Source organism: Pteropus medius, unplaced genomic scaffold, assembly GCF_902729225.1.
Source record: "Pteropus medius unplaced genomic scaffold, Ma_sr-lr_union100, whole genome shotgun sequence".
NCBI lineage: Eukaryota > Metazoa > Chordata > Mammalia > Chiroptera > Pteropodidae > Pteropus > Pteropus medius.
Window position 1 is genome coordinate 13,019,542 of NW_024349802.1, and position 18,245 is coordinate 13,037,786.

General features: G+C 43.5%; 1 protein-coding gene and 1 pseudogene across 3 annotated transcripts in view; one reads left to right on the plus strand and one right to left on the minus strand.

The window, feature by feature from the left end:
• The window catches only part of ARHGAP26 (Rho GTPase activating protein 26), a 381,779-nt gene extending 364,448 nt beyond the window's left edge, over nt 1-17,331 (plus strand). For 2 of the 3 annotated variants that reach the window (XM_039836423.1, XM_039836424.1), the window contains exons 22-23: nt 4,173-4,264; nt 11,180-17,331. In XM_039836423.1, coding sequence (XP_039692357.1) covers nt 4,173-4,264; nt 11,180-11,268 — 181 coding nt within the window. In that variant the 3' untranslated portion in view covers nt 11,269-17,331. The remainder of the gene's footprint in view (nt 1-4,172; nt 4,265-11,179) is intronic. The other variant, XM_039836425.1, reaches the window with a different exon arrangement.
• Nucleotides 3,239-3,354, minus strand: LOC120581753 (uncharacterized; annotated as a pseudogene).
• Nucleotides 17,332-18,245: the final 914 nt, after the last annotated feature.

Genomic DNA, 18,245 nt, shown 5'->3' on the forward strand with positions numbered 1-18,245 from the left:
CCATTTGAACAATGCTGTTTGACAGCCTTCAAGAAGCTGCCATTTTGAAATAGGAAAGGCCAAGTAGGGCTTGCAGTTGGCTTTCACTGAGCTAAATACATATGCCAAGGTGAGAAACGGTAGGGACAGTGCTGGGGAGGTAGCCCATTAGAGCTAACCAACAGGGCTAAAATTCCCCAAACTGCTGTTGCAGTATGCAGTCAAGAGGTGGGGGCATACACCCATTATTATTCAGGTCCAGTGGGGCCTTCCCCCAAATCCACTTCTGGAACATGAACTTCAGATTTCCTTCAGTGGCCAGAGAAGTTTAAAATAAATACTTAATTAGACCTAATGAATGGTCTCATGAATTTCTACATAATGTCTCCTCTTCTATAGAATGTTCCCTCTTCAAAGCATCTTCGGTGCTTGTTCAAGCTCAGGAATGAAGATGCCTTTCACAGTACAGCAGATAAAGGGTACTAGATGAACATTCCCGTCACTCTTCCCTTTCACTTATACCCCCAGCATAGTTCCCAGTCCAAACCTATAACTTGCATTTGCACAGAGACCCCTAGAAATTGTGCCTAAATGATCAAGTCATTGCCATCTGCCAGCCTAGCTGGCCTCAACTCCCTGTAGAGTCATGCAATGAAGAGTGAGTTGTCATTTTGCAAAGCTTGCAAGGACATTTGAGGGAAACTCTTCTGAGTACTTCCCTGGCCTTGTGCCATGCTCAGAGGCGAAAATTAAAAACGAACTAGCAAAAGGTTCCAAACTTGTTCTTGCCCTTGAAGGCCCAGCCGAGGTCTGAAGGGCCCTGTCACAGGAGCAGCTGAAGGCACCTGAGGCTCTCTGTGCCCAGTGTTGAGAGGCACTGTGGAGAAAAGGGAGCTAGGGAGCCTAAGAACCAAAGAGGCTTGATGGAGATTTTTTATATTTTTTAGTCAGAGCCAAAGCCTACAAACGCAGCCTCTGTGCCAAGAGGAGCTGTTTAGGTAGGAACCTTACCTAAAGCAAACCACTGAAGGCTTTTGAGAGGGAGTATGGCATGGGACACTGGACTTTTTGGGCTGATGGACTTTTTAAAAGATAAGATTTTCCCCTGGGTAGGGTGCCAGATTTAGCAAATAAAATTAAAATACAGAGTACCCAGTATCTTTGAATTGTAGATAAACAAGTCATTTTATTTATTTATTTGTTTGTTTGTTTGTTTGTTTGTTTATTAGTTTAAATATGTCCCGTGTAATATTTGGGACACACTTATACTAAAAAAAAAAAGTATTCCTTGTTGTTCTGAAATTCAGATTTAACTCGGTATCTTGTATTTTATTTGGCAGTCCTAGTCCTGGGGAACAGAAATGGTCCCTTTAAAAAGGACCCCCTTCTGTCATCCCTTCCATTTTTTGTGCACGTCCTAAGCGGGTAGAAGGAAGTCTCAGGAGAAAAGACCCTCTCATAGGCTGTCAGTCATCTGTGTTAATTTGAGAGAAAAGCAAGGCCCTTTCCTGACTTTTTATTATTATTATTTTTTTTTTTAATGTACTATTTTATTGTCACTTCATTATTCACTTCCAAAAGCCTGGTATTAATGTAAAATTACTCCTCTTAAATGATAATCTTGGGTACCTGAGACCATACCCTCTGCTTTCTTCCTTCCAGAGACCCCGGCTGGTTTCTCTGGCTTGCCCCTATTTTATCCCATTCCTTTTATTTAATGAGGTTAATAAATAACCTTTATGAAAATCCAGCTACAGGAGCCTTGCCTCAGATGATCTTACCCTCACCTTATATTTCCCTATCCTCCATCTCTCTGCTCTCTCCTCACCTGCTCTGCCCTGTCCTCAAGGGACAATGACCCTGGCTAATGTCAACTGGATTCTCCTTTTACCTTCCATGTTATGGCAGGTTCTATTTACCTGTCAGTATGGGTTTTGGACTGTTTTAAAATAAATAAATAAATAAAAATGTTTTGGGTTTTTTTTTTTTTTCCTCCTCGGAAAGTTGCATGTTGGGTATTTGGCCTTTGCTGACCAATACACAGACTTGGCTTAGCCAGATCACGGAATGTGCCCCTTGTTCTGAACTTTATTCTGACTTTGAGGATAAATACACAGGAAGAGCTGTTTTCTGCTGGAGCTGATGAGTTCTAAAGGCTCTTCTTTCTTTTATTCCCAGCAGACCCACTTCATTTTCTCCCATTTTCCCAGTTTTCTCCCACCTGGTCATCATCTCTTGGCTACTAGAAGACCAGAGAATGTCATTTAAACTGCACCCTGGCAACAAATTCTAGATAATCATGTACTCTGACCACTCTGCATGGTAGACCATTTAAGCCTTCTTCCCTTCAGTGTTCATGGATCCCAGACTAGAAGTTCTAGATACCTGGCCCTGATATAGGTTGCCCTCCATCCATGGGCTCCTCTTGCCCCAAGGGAAGCTGGACTTGGAGACTCCAAGTAATAACAGTTCCAGCATGACCCAAGACACCCTGGCCCTTCTGATTCTGTCTGGATTTACCTGAGACCAGTCATTTCTCAGCGAAATCTCATTTGGCCAATAGAAATCAGTGCACCATAGGTAGTGTAGCACCACTGGCTCTTTGAAGCTGTCTGTTAGCCACATGAAAACAAAATAATATTATACATCCCTTGAACAATTGTCTGGTCCAGAAGACCTACTTGCTCTTTTGTTTACCCTTTCCTGGAGCCCCTACATTTGCTTCCTCAGATAGCTTGGAAGGAGAGGACATAAGAGCCAACTTTAAACTATCAAATGTCAATTTTCTTATGATCCTTGAAAAGTTCATAGATCATTTGGAACTAGTTGCATATCAAAGCAAAAACTAATAGAAGATAATAGGATTTACCAGTTCTTAAAGTTAACTCTCTAGAACATGGGTTTGCTGTTTGTAGCCCTTGGGTCAAATCCGGGCCACTACCTGCTTTTTGTAGTAAAGTTTTAATGGAACACAGCCACACTAATTTGTTTACATGTTGTCTATTGCTGCTTTTATGCTACAATGCAAAGATGAGTAATTGCAAAGACTGTATGGCCCACAAAGCCTGAAAGATTTACCGTCTAGCCTTTTACAGAAAGAGTTTGCCAACCCCTGCTCTTGAACAATGGTTCTCAGCCTTGGTTGCACGCTAGAGTCACTTGGAAGAGCTTTTTAAAAATCCTCATGCCTATATTTATATCTGTAAGACAGTATAGAACCCAGATATCTGCAATTTTTTTTATTATTTATTATTATTTATGCCTACAGCACCTGGTCTTCCTAGGTGGTCTCCCATCCAAATACTAACCAGGCCCAACCTTGCTTAGCTTCCAAGATCAGACATCGGGCTTGTTCAGGGTGGTATGGCCGTAGACCATGGACCGTGGCTCTGCTGGGGCGCAAACCCAGGAACTTCTCTGTTTAAAGCAGACACTATGGAACCACATCCGATATCTGCATTTTTCAGGTGATTCTGATGCAGTAAGGGTGGTTTTCAGTATTCACTGGACATGAAAGGAAATAAAATGCATCATGTCCCCTCTCCTGTCTTTCTCCCCACACTCTCATACATATTCACATGTGTGCTTATGCACATACATGTATAACTGCTCACATACACCTTGTCTATTCCCTGCCCGACCCTGGGGGTCTGGGAGTTGTAGCTCTGGAATCCTGCTCCACCACCCCATTGAGAAATAAGCAACATCTGGGAGAGCTGATGTCAGCCCGTGGCTTAGAGCCAGAACCTGGCTTTGCTAGAATTTCTCCTTTTTGACTCACTGAGCGTTGCCAACTTTCAACAGGGTCTGTCGAAAGCATTCTCCAGAGCAACTTGGAAGTTCTTTCCTGCCCTACCTCCCTCCTCCCAAGCTACTCTTGCTCCAAAAATGGGGCCAGCCTACCCTCCCACTGTTTAGCTCTTGTATCTCCTAGGTCAGGTTTTAACGTGGCACAAGGCAACCCCACCAGAAGTGTGGATTCTCAGGGCTTATGGCTTTTCTCTGAATATTTCTCATTTTTCTCTAATGACCTTTGCAACTTTTCCACCTCATGTTTTGCCATCTGGCCACCTTGTCCGTCTCTTACATCAGAGGGCTAGGTAGCTTGCAGGAAAATGGAAAAGAGAGACTAACTATCTGGGGCTTGCAGAGGGTTTTTAAAAATTGCTAAATAAACTCCTGTTTTCACACAGCACACCATTCCGGAAGGCAAAAGCCTTGTACGCCTGCAAAGCTGAGCACGACTCAGAACTCTCGTTCACCGCAGGCACAGTCTTCGAAAATGGTGAGTTTTCTCAACCCCTGGCAAAGACGGCGGGGAAGCAAATAAATAACTGGAGTTTTCAAAGTTCCTACCTAAGAAAAACCTCAATAGAATGAGTAAGACTGAAAAAGAATGTTTGTTTGTGTCTTCTCCCTAAATGAGAGAGCAGCAGCAAGCCGTTGGGAGGTGCTGTCAAGAGCAGACAGATGCCGTTAGCTCTTCATGCTGACGGTGGCACTCTCACTGGGGCGATGTGGACATTAAATGCCGTCATGCCTGTATAGGACTAGCCCAGCACCTGGCAGTGGCTTTGAGAGTCTAGGGGCTGAAGAGCGGGTAGGAGACGAAGGAGTGGAGAACAAGGAACCCGCAAGTGGTCAGAAGCTCAGTTTCTGAGCCCCTTTCCTTTGGTGTTCAGTGGCATTCACTGTCCACAGCAGGAGAAGCCATTTTCCGAGGTGGCAGGGGATTGAGTGAGCTCTAGGCAGTAAGCCTCGCTCGTCCCTGCTCATCATCCTGTGAAAATGATTTGTGGCATCTGCCCCTTAGAGCTGGGAACTAGTACTTGTTTGATACACCATTTTCTTTTTTTCTTTTGTTTTCCTCCCTTAAAAAAAATATTTTTTAAAATGAGAATTGATATCATAATTTGTTATACCTTATCATTTACCTAACAGGAAAGTCAGGATTCTAGGGAAAAGCCCAAGTTTCTATTAAAGCTGAGATTTTTCCCCAAATGAAGTTCTCTTTTGGGGTTAATCTTTCCAGATCTCTGGGTGACAGCATCTGTTTGTTTTGCTCAAAAGAGGAAGCAAAAGCAGGTGCCTGGTTTCAAGAAATGGACATTTTTGGGGGCTCTCTTCTTGACCTCAGGTGGGATGGGGGCAAAGTTCCCAGGTGGGGGTGTATGCGCGTTGCTCAAGCACTCCTCATCATGGCCAGGCAGCCACCCACCGCCTGCCTGAGACCCAGAAACCCGGGCAGCCAAAGCACAAGTCCTGGATTAGTCACTTGCTCCTGTGTGATCTCAAGCAGTAACTTAACCTCTCTGTGCCTCATTTCTTTCCTCTGTCATGTACAGATAACAGTGTTGTGAGAGAAAATTGAGGTAGTATACATCACGTGTTTAAATAGTTCTCAGCACATTTTAGACATTCCTTCCGTATGTTAATGTTGTTATCATCGTCGTTACATCCGTGCTTGCAAAGACCCTGCTGCTGTCTTAGTTCGCAGTGACAGTCTTTCCTTTTCAGCTGATAGGACCCAGGCCTGGCTCTCGCTTACACAGTACGTGCTGCATCTTGACCCCCTGGGCCATGTCTATCTGTAAGGGTCTCGAGGTCCAAGCCAAAGCAAATGTAGACTCCTGGGGACCTTGACTGCATCCACGTACCAAGGGTCTGTCCCCGGTGTGGCCAGCCCCTGCATTCAGTGTAGGAGAAATGCTAATGAGGCATAGGGAGACAGAATGGGAAACTGGTCACCGAGCACCCAGGGGATCCCCAGGTCACACTCCGCCCTGGACCTTCTGAGCCAGCAGAGGTGAGGGAGAGCTCATAACTACATGTGGCCTGCTGGGTCTGTGTCCTCTTTGATGGTTCTCAAAGCCCCAAAAGCACTGTCCTTAAACCTTTGCTCCATTAACTTTCGTTTGGGCCCTTTACAAGTCAAAGCACACAACAGCCAAGCCCAGCTGCCTTTCCTGTCAGCAGCTGGAGCTTTCAGACCCCAACAGACCTGCAGGTGAAGTGGGCCAATGAAGGCTGTCCAAAGCCATGTCATTGGTGAGTGTACCCCAGATAAGCCCATGTGGGGAGTCACAGCTCAGCCACAACATGATAGAGCTTCCACAGCAGGCAAACCAGAGTGGACTGCGCGCACGAGCTTCTGTGTCCTGCTCTGTCAGCAGAGGAGGGGCTTCTGCCGATAGATGAGCAGAATTTGAGAGAGCGCCACATTTATAGGTGGGTCCAGTTTAAAGGTCTGTTCTCTAAACTCCAATTCACTGCTCCCATGGGCAAGGGACTGCCCTGTTCCTATCAGCTATTCACTCTGACAGCACAAAGGACCTCTGATCCCAGGGACAGAATTGGTTTAAGCTCTCACAAGGTCTGTATATGGATGTGTGTCTTGTTTGTGACCTCTTTTCTTGAGTATAGCCTTCTCCCATTTTTTAAAACTGCTGTGTTGCAATATCCACATACCATACAATTTACCCATTTAAAATGTACAACTCAGTGGTTTTTAATGTATTCACGGTTGTGCAAACGTGACCACTATCTAATTTCAGAATATCTTCATCACCCCCAAAAGAAACCCTGTACACTTTAGCAGTTGTGCCTCATTTACCCCCAGCTCTACCCCATCCAGCTAAAGCAACCACTAGTCCACTTTCTGTCACTATAAAATTGCCTGTTCTAGATAATTCATATAATTGCAATTATATAATTATGTGGTCTTTTTAATTGGCTTCTTTCACATAGCATATTTTCAAGGTTCGTCCATGTTATATCATGTATCAGAATTCCATCCTTTTTCACTGCTGAATAATATTCCATTTTATGAATATACCACATTTTATTTATTCTTTCATCATTAACGGACGTTTTGAGTATTTTCATTTTTAGCTGTTATGAGTAACATGTATTTTCAGTTTTGGTGATATACCTAGGTATGGTATAGGATAGCTGGGTCATACAATAACTCTGTTTAACCGTTCAAGGAACCGTCAAAGTGTTTTACAAAGGGGTTGGACCATTTTACATCCCACCTTCTGCTTTTGTCTCCTTTTTGAAATAGTTTAAGTAGCTAACCACAAAAAGAAAAGGCACCTAGGTAATTTTTAACTGCCAAATCCTTTCCTTCCCAGCAGGGTGCTCTGCCTGGCAGGCTCTGTGACAGCTCCCACCCCACAGCTCCGTGGGTCATAGGTCCTATGCTGGCAAATGAGAGCAGGAGAGAGGCTTGGTTTAATGAGTCAGAGGCATCACCCGAGCCTTCCTTTGGTCTCTGGGAGTCATGGCAGAGTTCATTGACTCTAGCTTGTTTTTAATCAGCAATGTCAATGACCTTTCAAATTCCCTAAAGAGCAAAAGACCAAATTAAGCCTAGAAAAAAAACACCTCTCAATGTTGACTGAGCTGCAGTCAAAGAAGCATCTGACAAAATGTTAATCCACTATATAGACAGGTTTGGCTGGTAATATTTTTATTATGTCCAATTTTTAGAAAATGCTGCCTATCCCAAATTTCCCCTTCCCTTCACCTCTAAGAGAAATCAGGCATTAGAGGAGAAAAATTATTAACATACTAGGCAGGGAGATCTTTTTCCTTATTCTATCTCTCGTTAGTTTATTGATAGATATATTAGGTAAGGGCTGTTTAAGTTGAAGAATGCTCTTTAGCTGTCAGATTAAATCATCAGACCAACCAGAAGAAAGTTTCCTAATGATGGAATTAGAGTGAGTTCAGTGTGTTTGCCACATGTCGTCTTTTCAGGATCAAGAAGAATGAATAATGAGGAGAAGAGGGAGGGGCACCATGAGGTGAAAGTCTGTTGCTTCATAATGATTAACCTCCAGGCCCTTAGATCCCAGGGGCCCGCGCTGCAAATCTAGAGTGGCTGCTCAGTCAGCTTTTGGACTTTGTGCAGTGGGGAATGGACCTGCAATACTCGGAAATAACTCTAGTGTCAGTCCTCGCCAATCTACTAGGAAACTGTTCACTTCACCAGGAGTGAGCACCTCAGACAGTAACTGGAAAGAGAAATAACTCGTATTCTCTGGAACATGAGTCATGTTGAAGCTACATGATTAGTGATACCTGGAAAATTCACATGGCATTCACTAAAATTGAGTTCTTGGGATACTTTTATTAAGATTTGAGATGGGCTGGATCCATTCATCCTCTGGGTTCAGGGTGCAGCATGCATACAGGGCAGGGCTGCCCCAGGTTTCCTTGACTGGTAGAGAGTGTCCTCCCCAGGGGGCCACCGAGCTGCTCAGGCAGCGGGGTTACGGAGAGTGCCTCAATGGAGTCTTTCTGCCTTCCCAGCCAGCTCTGCTGCCAAACCCAAGCCTCCGCCTTTCACCCGGGCATTTCCGCCAGCTGCCTAACTGGCCTTGTCATGTCTCCCTCACCTCCATAACCTGTTCTCTACACCGCAGCCAGAGTGACCTTCAAAAAATGGAGATCACATCATGTTATTCTCCTGCTTAAGATATTCTAGTGGCCTCTCGTTGCTTTTGGAATTATTGATGAGGACCTCCACGGTCTGGCTCCTGCCCCTGTGATGCCTTCTCACCCTCCCTCGATAACACTGCAGCCTCACAGGCCTTCTTTATGTCTTCAAATGGGGTCAGCAAACAGTGACCTGCCAGGCAAATCCAGCCCCTTCCCGTGTTTGTAAATAAAGCTTTACCGGAACACACCCACCCACACTTTTTTGTTTACATATTACCTATGGCTCAACAGTGACATAGTTGAATAGAGATACACATTTACTATCTGGCTCTTTACGAAAAATTTGCAGACTACCAGTATAAAATCACACCAAGACTTTCTTCATTTTAAAGCCGTTGCAGTTACATTACCCCTGCCTGGCTGGCTCCTTTGGATCATTTAGCTTTTAGCTTGTTGAGCTCTTCCCCACCTACCCACATCCCTATCCCAGTCTCTTTCACTCCCCCACATCTTTACCTAAAATTATATGCTTATCTATTATAGATTGTTTCTCCCTGAGAGTGAAATTTTGTCTGCTTGCTCTGTGCTATGCACAAGGACCTAGTACAGTGTCTGGTACATGGTAGGTGCTTAAACATTAAACAAATGCATTCAAACTACACAGGAGTCTATGCTTCTTCCAGCTAGTGCTTCTTCCTTTTGGAGCAGCCAGCCATTAGGGATCTTAGTCACACACTTGCTCCTTGTCTACATTGAGCAAAGGAGGGAAGAGAGCATGAGTTGTGTATGCAGGCGTGTGTGCTATATACATGGATAGAACTGAGAGAAAGTGGTTGGCAGGAAACAAACCCATGTCAGCAGCAGCTTATATTTATTATATACTTGCTGGGCTGGAGAGCTGCCCAGCCAGCTCACTGCAGCACCTTGTGCGTTTGTGTAGCACATTGGACACTGGTGCAATTCAGAAGGTTGGACATTGGCGCAATTCAGGCCAACAAATACTTATAAGCATCTTCGAGGTCCAAAGCATTGGGCTAGGCAATAGTGGTCATGATTAAGACCACAGATTCTAGGATCAGATATTCTGAGTTCAGATCCACCTCTGTCATCTACCAGCTATGTAATTTGGGGACAGATGCTTAACGTCTCTGAGCCTCAGTTGCTCATCAGTAAAATGAAGATAATAGGACCAACTCTATAGTCATTCTGAAAATGAAAGGAGGTGATGCAGGCAAAGCACTTAGCAAAAGACCTACTAATAATTAGTCTGTGCTCAATATTTGTATCATTCTTATCCTCGCGGATCATATTCTCTGGTTGGATAAGAGGCATAATGTAGTGGAAAAGGGTGTGGGCTCTGGAGTCAAACAAGCTGGGTTCAAATTCTGGACTCCTCCTTGTGTGAGTGTCATGAATGCAAAGTACCCTTGCTGCTTTTGGCTTATTCCTAAAGCCTAGTGATATGAAATTATGCATGCATTTTGGAGGCAAACTAACAGATGTTTGACCTTGCCTTGCCTTTTCCTACAGAAGCATTCACAATATAGTCAAGGTTGACAGTGATCTTCTGTAAGCCTCGGTGTGTATCCTTCTGCTGCTTTCTCATTTGCTCCCATTGTTGCTTCTTTCTCTACAAATGGAAACTAGATTCATACAGTAGTTTTGGGGACGGAAATGTTTTTCTAAAACAAGCTCAGGAAGTCACTTAATTAGCCTAGGAAAGACTAGCGGAAAATTCATTCTCTCCAGACAATCTCAGAAAATTAGAGTTTCCCTAATCCATTAAGAGCAATGCCCTGCCTCGCCCGAGAATGATTTGTGTTCCCAACTCACAAGCACGGACACTGCCTTTCCCCGAGTCCCACGAGTCCCTCTCTTCATTCTTGCTTTGACCGCTTTGCAGACTCAGCTGGATTTTTTGTGATCTTTGCAACATCACAGTAGTTTCCATGGTGATGGATTGTGGTGTCACAGAAATGGGTATATATTCTTTTGATATTGAAAAATCAAAGGGGCAGAAATTTTGAAAGTTGCAATAGAGAGAGGAAGAGGACAGCTTTCAGACTTTTATACAGGAGGGAGGAAAATTCTAGAGAACAGGAAAGAAAGCTAAGAATGGATGCAGATAGAACAGAAGAGGACTATTCGAAGACTATAAAGTACAAAAACAAAAACAAAAAACTCATAGAGGGAATTTGCAAGAAAATTAGAAGCAGAGGATAAACATTTGAAGGCAAGTAAAATGCATGATTAAGAGCTAGATTTCTTTAAAGACTAGTTCTTAGCAGTCTACCATTGGTATTCCCCTTAGTACATAAGTCAGTACTCGGTAGGTAGATGGATACATGGATGGATGGGTGGATGGATGGATAGATGGATAGATGGATACATAGATAAATATACAGATGGAGCACCATAACTGTCATCTCTAACCTAAAAAGTAGAAATCTGTCACTTTATAGTTTAAACCAGGAACTTCAGAAAGTCTGTGAAACTCCTAAAATTGTATGCAAACTTTTAAATGCCTGAGTCAGTTTCCATTTTTCTTGTGAAGAAAGTTCAGAATAGCCTTCATTAGAAGGTTTATTTATGTCCCACGAAAGGTTAAGAAGCTCCGGTTTAAACAAGTCCTAGTTATGTAACTTGATGAGCACACTTCCTTCACCTCTACGCATTTGCATACATACAGCTGTGTCCACCTCCTGCCCTATCGGTAATGTCATCTCTTCTCACTCTTTCTCCCCTTCCTGTACAGTTCACCCGTCTCAGGAGCCTGGCTGGTTGGAGGGGACTCTGAACGGAAAGACCGGCCTCATCCCTGAGAACTACGTGGAGTTCCTCTAACCGTGGGCCCCAGCAGAAGTGCTGAGCTTTCCATGGTATCCATGACAACCGCTGAGTCCAGTGGTGTAGATCATTTCTCTTTGCCACTGAGAAATGCAGGGTGACTGACTCTGCTGCTACCTGTCAACACAAACGTTTCTGTGAACTTTGGTGTCACCCATCCCCATGATCATCTCAGCTGACATGTGGTGATACTGCAGGAAACAGAAGTAAATCAGCAGTTGAGGCCATTCGATTTTGATAACCAAGGGAAAGGCTTGTAAAGCCATTCGTCTCCTTCAGCACTCTAAACGGGGAGTACTCATTTTGTTTCAATAGTCATCCAAACTCCTAACCTTCTGAAAAAGGAAGTGAGTAAGATCTAAGTAGTCTCCAAGAACATGCAGGTAGCTAAGGCTGACAGAGCTGGGTAAACAGCTCAGATCCAGGCTGAGTCCCTTGCTTGTGTTTGCAGTAGACACTCTCTAACTCACCTCTCAATGCTTGAGACCCACAGTGCTCCAGGCAGCTGGGTCTGTTTGCATGCAGGATGGAGAGGGGTTATAGCACTGTTTACATAAGATCCAATCTCTCACCATCTCTAAAGCAGCTGTTGGCCCAGCATCAGCAGAATTCAGTCCAGTCCTCTCATGCAAGGGAACATACACACCCCACATTCCCCCCTCCCAAGCTAAGAACTTCTCTGCCACCGAGGGCTGCCATCACCTCGTAACCACAGCAACCCAACCTACTCTAAAACCAAACCAAAAAATAACACCCTTTCTTTGTGTGACACTTTTTTCTACCCCTTGGGGTAGTTTTTTGAATGGTTTTCCAACAACCTGAAGCAGAAGATCAAGAAATTAGAGTGGTCTGCTTGGGGCAGACAAAATAGCAGCTGGGAACTGTTTCCTTTCTGATTTATTTCAGCAGCATTGAGATATATTTGGAGCAAACTCTAGTAACCTCTTGAGATTAAATTACGTACAGGCTTAATATTTCTGTTCTTCCATGCAACCAGTGTTTGCTTTCTAGAGGCCAGTATGCTGCCTCCAAATGGGTGACCCCCTCCCTTTTTATGGCTCGTTCCCTAATGTTCACCCCTTTACCTGTCTCTTCCCCTGCCCTTGCCTGCCTTTAGCCCATCACTGACCACTCCCTGGGCAGTTGAGCACTGGAGCCCTGACAGTTTTCAGGGCTGATTCCTAGGCTAGCTCTATGGCCTGTACTTTAAAAGGACATATATGTCTATGTTCACTGCCACTCAGAAAAAGGGAATTATTTCTGAGGCTTTTGAAACATGAGACTAATATGATAAGCCATTGTCATTCAGGGGGACACCAAAAGCTTGAGGCATGGAAGGTGGGATGGGTAACTTCTAAGGAAGAAAATTTCCTGGTCCGGAAGGGACTGGGTCTTGTGGAAGACTGCCTTAGGTGGGGAAGTTCGGCCTGGACATTTCAAATTCATTTGGCCTCCAAAGAACAAAGTCCCCAGGATCTTCCACATTTGAATGTCCTTGCAAGAGTGACTCTGGACAGACAAACTCCCAACCGATGGACTGTTGAGCTCCCCAGGAGCCTCTTGGGACAGCAGCCTTGCTCCAGAGTGTGCTTCTGGAATTCCTCTTTAGGGAAGTTTAAACAAGAAAAGAAAAACTTGAATTGTGTTGAATTACTGTATCTTTTACTTTTTTTTTTTTTTTTTTTTGAAAAGATAAACTTGTAAATAGAGTGATTTGAAATAATACTGTATGGCAAAGTTTTATATTTGATATCCTTAAAGCTAGTTGCTCCACACATTTAAGCTTTGACTGCTGAACAGTTGTGTACCAGAGGGAGAGAGAGGAGGCGAGGCAGAAAGGAGTCAGGGTCATCTCTCCCTGGCCTCGAGGAAGAAGATACCTCTGTATTCTCTGCTGGCTCTTGTTGGGGAGCGTGGCACACTGATGGTGTTCAGTCTTCTTTATCCTGTATATGTGTTTTTGAGCATTCCGTGGGCTTTGGATTTGGAGATGGAAAGAGCATCTTCAGGCAAAGAATTTTTCAAAGAATTCCTACTCAGTAGGGAGATGAAGCTCAGGATTTAAATAGGTAGGGACAGGGCTTAGATTTATTTTTTTTTTCTTCTCAGGTGTATTTCTTGGTACCCCAAGATATCAGGACAGAAGGAGATAGGATAATTCTATGCTCTTTATATCTAAGTCTTCTGCACGTCTTCTAAGACTTTATAAATGAGGCCAAGCTAGTTTGCAAATGAGAAAAGCTGGCTTCTTAAGATCTTTAGTTCTTAATATGCTACTGCTTCTCTTTTCCCTAAACATGTTTTTGCCTTTCCTGTTTATGTCAGCTTTCCTATAACCCCCAAAGAAGGAAAAACTCCAAAGTGGAGATTATGCTGTGATAGCTTTATAGATGGTTTTAAAGTGAATAGGAGTTTGTCATTGTGATTCAGTTCATCAGCTCGAGGATTACACGGCTATTATCCAGCAGCAATCAGACACTGCCACTGAATCAGGGAACAAGGATTAAGACTGGACAAGACCAAGATAGGACTCAGGAATGCTAACATTGACAACCCAAGAAGAAACGGAATATACGCTGAGCAGGCTACACCTACTCCCCGTGGACTTTGAACATCTTGGAGACCTGTTCAAAGGCGTGTGAGGCGACAAGCACAAACAGGAAGAGTGCAACATAATGCTTTGAACACATTTGACGTTTTAAATGGCCATTGGCTCCATTGGAACCTTCTGTAGAGCTAGCATGGATGAGCAGACGGCGCGGGCCCTGGTCTGGGGAGTCCCCTGCTGAAGATGCCTGTTGACACCTGGCTTTAGCTTGACCACTTGGAAGCATGTTCCTCCCTCCTTCAGTTGGCCCTGATTGGAAGCCAGAGGGAAATGGAGCTGCTGCCAATGGGAATTTTTAGGTAGACCCCCCTTCCCGGCTTCCCTGTGGCCATGCTGGGCCTGTGACAGATTGCTGCTCTGTTTCCTTTCCCCAGCCAGGCTTACTTCCTCCCCATTTGCTACAGAACTGCAGAAACTGTTTAGAATACAAGCCAACAAATAGAAAGAAATTTGGAGACTAAAAATAGATTTCACCCTCTCCACCATCTATGCCCCGCATCCCTTACTCCCTCTGCTTGAATAGGGAACTTTAGGACACATTAAGGGAGTGAACCAGGTATTAGAGTGGAAGGCTATTGACCAATATCACTGAGCCGTCCCAGGAGCCTTGTTTCTTTTGTAAGGCCCTGGGATCCGTTTGGTATCCTGAATCTTTTTTGGGTATTAATGTCGGCCTTTTACTCTTCCTTCAGGTACTCACAGAATTCTATAGCTACAGAATGCCAAATCATAAGAAGATAACTAGTTTCAAATCCCTGCCCCCAGGCAAGTAAATTCCTGATTTGCTCAAGGTTAATGATATTTTCTTCTGTTTTCAAAAATGAACTTATAGGGCACCTTGTATAGCACTGCCTTCCTCAGTATCCTATAATTGGAGCCAGTTTTTAGCTTAGTGTTTTAGTATTTTGACAGTCAATATGTGTTTTCTTCTGTCAGACCAAACTCTTTTTCAACGTAAAAGATTCCCGTTCATCCCCCTTGCTGAGTGCTTTTTCGACAGAGGCAAAGAGAAAGAGGGAAAATGAGCAATCAAGTATTGGCAGACTGGCTTGAGCAGAACAGAGCCATGCTCGTGACAAGGTCATTTCAGGCATCTGTTAGGACTCCACAGTTGTGTGTACTATGTCTAGCTTGAAAGGTAGTCCTTCCACTAAGTGCATTTGTGTCTCCTGTTAAGAGCAACCTCAGTCATACCAAAAGTTCTGACTTGACTGTAGTGACTCCCAAAGCATCCATGACTGAGGGATACAGAGACAGAAATAATCAACAGCCACTTGATCACCTGTTTCTGATAGTCTGTTGGCACCTTTTATCCTCTGGCTTCTGTTTCCAAAAGCAAGTCTGGACCACTCAGATTTATGGACACAGGACTCCCAGGTACAGCAGTGGCCACCATGGTGCCCACAGTTTGCCCTCGTATTGAATGTTTTATGAGCAACCATCTTACCCCAAGTAAGTAGCGAACACTGAAGAAACCAAACAGCCTCTTAGCTACCTGACTTTTAAAGAAATGTCCTAGGTATTCCATCTCGGGAGTTATCCGTCATCTCTGGCAAATTTGACAGTAATCAATTACCTAGACCACCCTGCCCCACACTTCTTTTAAGCCAAACACACCCTGTGCTGGTGTTTAAAAAATGTATCTTGTCATGCTCAATTGTGCTTGGCAGCCATGCCGATCTGCCGGTGCTGAACCACTTCTCTGTAATTGTAGCATCAGAATGACAACAACGGCAGAGCAGCGAACCTTGCACAATACTCCAGCGTGCCCAAGACAACACTCCAACAAGTAATAATTAGCTTCTTTCCTTTCGCCGCCTACAGTACTTGTCTAACTAAAGAGCTTCCCAAAGCAGAGGGAGAGACTACATAGAGAATCCAGATGTCATTCAGAGCCAGCCCTTGCTGAAATATGGTCTTCTAATGCAGCGGTCCCCAACCTTTTCGGCACCAGGTACCAGTGCTTCCATGAGCATCTAATGCCTGATGATCTGAGGTGATGCAAGTGCTGGGGAGTGGCTGCGAATACAGCTGAAGCTTCACTTGCTCACCTACCCCATGCTAACCTTCTGCTATGTGGCCCAGTTCCTAACAGGCCACAGACCAGTACCGGTCCACGGCCCAGGGGTTGGGGGCCCCTGTGAAGCAATTACATTCTTGGGCAAAAAAAGGATATAAAGTAATACTAGGAACAGAGAGAAAGAAAATGGTGACCTACACTGAAGAACTTTGGATTTTTTTTTTTAAAGGAATAAATATAGTACTTAATGGGAGGGGCGGGAAATTTATCACAAAAAAGTTCACAGCTAATATTTTTGTAAAAGTTTTACAGGACACTGAGATAACATTTTTTTTTTAAGTGGAATGCTTTAGGGAGCAAAGGCTTGGCGCAGTACTAGACCCAGGTAAGGGGTGCAGTGACTAGTATGTCAAAATTCTCTTTAGTCATTGAGAAGCAGAGTATTGATAAAATGTCAGAATTACCTGGAGCAGTCCTGGGGAGGCCAAGACGTTCTACACTATTCTTCATCAACCATTTCTACAAAGTTGTCCAAATAGACACCCATGAGCAGCTTTCTTGGGTATCCATGTGTCAGGGTCAACCTTGTACCTGTGAAAAGAGGTTCTTCTGATGATTCTAAACTATATATGTCTTAGTATGTGTTTGTGTATGTGTATGTGCAGCGCACATTTACATTTATGAAGATACAGACTCGTATAGAAACCCACATAAGCTGGCAGTAGCTGAGCCTTCACAGCCTTTAAGATTTGAAGATTGAAAATTCAAGAAACAACAGAGGCTGTTGATTGACCATCAAAGTGATCAAAGATGTAAATTAAGTGCCATTTTAAAACTTTGTTCATATTTATCAAATGGTTACTATCTACAGCTGTATTCCGTATTAACTTATTAAAAGTCATGTTGAAAAAAGATCAAACTCATAAGTGTTTACTTAGTAGCTAATATAAATACTAGGCTAAGTGTTCAAAAGCACTCTAAAAGACATTTTGTTCATATTTTGGAGAAGAAAATATTTGCATGTTTAATTCATAATTTAGGCTAACTTTGAGTATATTATAAAGTGCTGTGTGATATAATATCAATAAAGTACTTAAAAATGGCACTTTAATGTTTTTTTTTTAAATCATAATGCACTGTTTTAAACTTCAGTTCAGTATTGAATATTGACTAGTGTGTAGATCCAATTCCGTAATTAAAAAGTAATTTGTGACTAGAACAGAACTTTCTCCCTGTGATTAGTGAAATAGTTTTGCCGTGTTCAAGCTTTAAAAATGCTTTTGCGTCACTAGCATATCTATAAGGAAAATACAATTTCTGTTGAGTGGCCTCTGAAACTTGGCTTTCTTACATTTGGTTGGTGTACGTGACAATCTCCATAAAACGAGTGGAAGTATGATTTTTGAATTAAATGACTTTTCCATTGGTGGTATGTTTGTTTCTTAAGGTTTCTGATAAAGTTTTGACATGACGCATATTTTAACATATCTTCAAATCTGCAAAGACCATTATCAAAGGTCACAAGTTTGGGCTCCTGTGGTTACGGAGGGCAACTACAGCACTGATTTCTGATGCATTCTGAGCAGCTTTGGTTTCCTTTAGGAAGAGGTCGAATGCTCATGAACTCGAGGTGGAGCTAGCATCAGGCATGTTAAACAATTAAGCCCAGTTAATATTTCTGACTTTATCTCCTAGAATGGATACATATTGTTTTATTCTTCCTAAACTTGATTTCCTAATTGATCTTCATTAACATGGTATGGAATAATCCAAGAGCCAAATCACAGGCAGTCCCACCACACAGCTAGGCATGTCCAAAAGGTTTGTACATCAGTCACTTATAACGTTGTTCCAGGCCGATTCATATGATTGAGTCTTCTTCCATTCATTGTATCCCTTCCAGGTGCATTCTTATTCAGCCTGGAACTCAGGTTTACAATTAGCTCCCAGCTCCTGCAGTGAGAGCAGAGGACACAGAAGGAGAGGACAGGGGGAGCCAGGGCTCTGAGGATTGAGGGCGAGGCTTCCGGTTCCAGAATCTTGTCCTAGGAGTAAGAGTGAGTCTTCCCTGGTGCCTGGTTCTGACGGGGTGGCTATTTGAATGTGTGGGTCATGCGTGAGCTGTTTATACTGTCTTCATATGTCAGTTAATAAGGCATTGGTTTACCCCTACGAATAGCACTGATTCAGCATCTGCTGCCTTCACCAAACTTACACCTTGCCCTGGAAAATTCTCGCATCTGAAGCCTCACACGTATCTGAGGTCACAAGGTACCTAGGTGAGACCTTCTGCATGGCCCATATATTTGATGTTCATCATGAGGGAGAATAAAACATATGGTATGT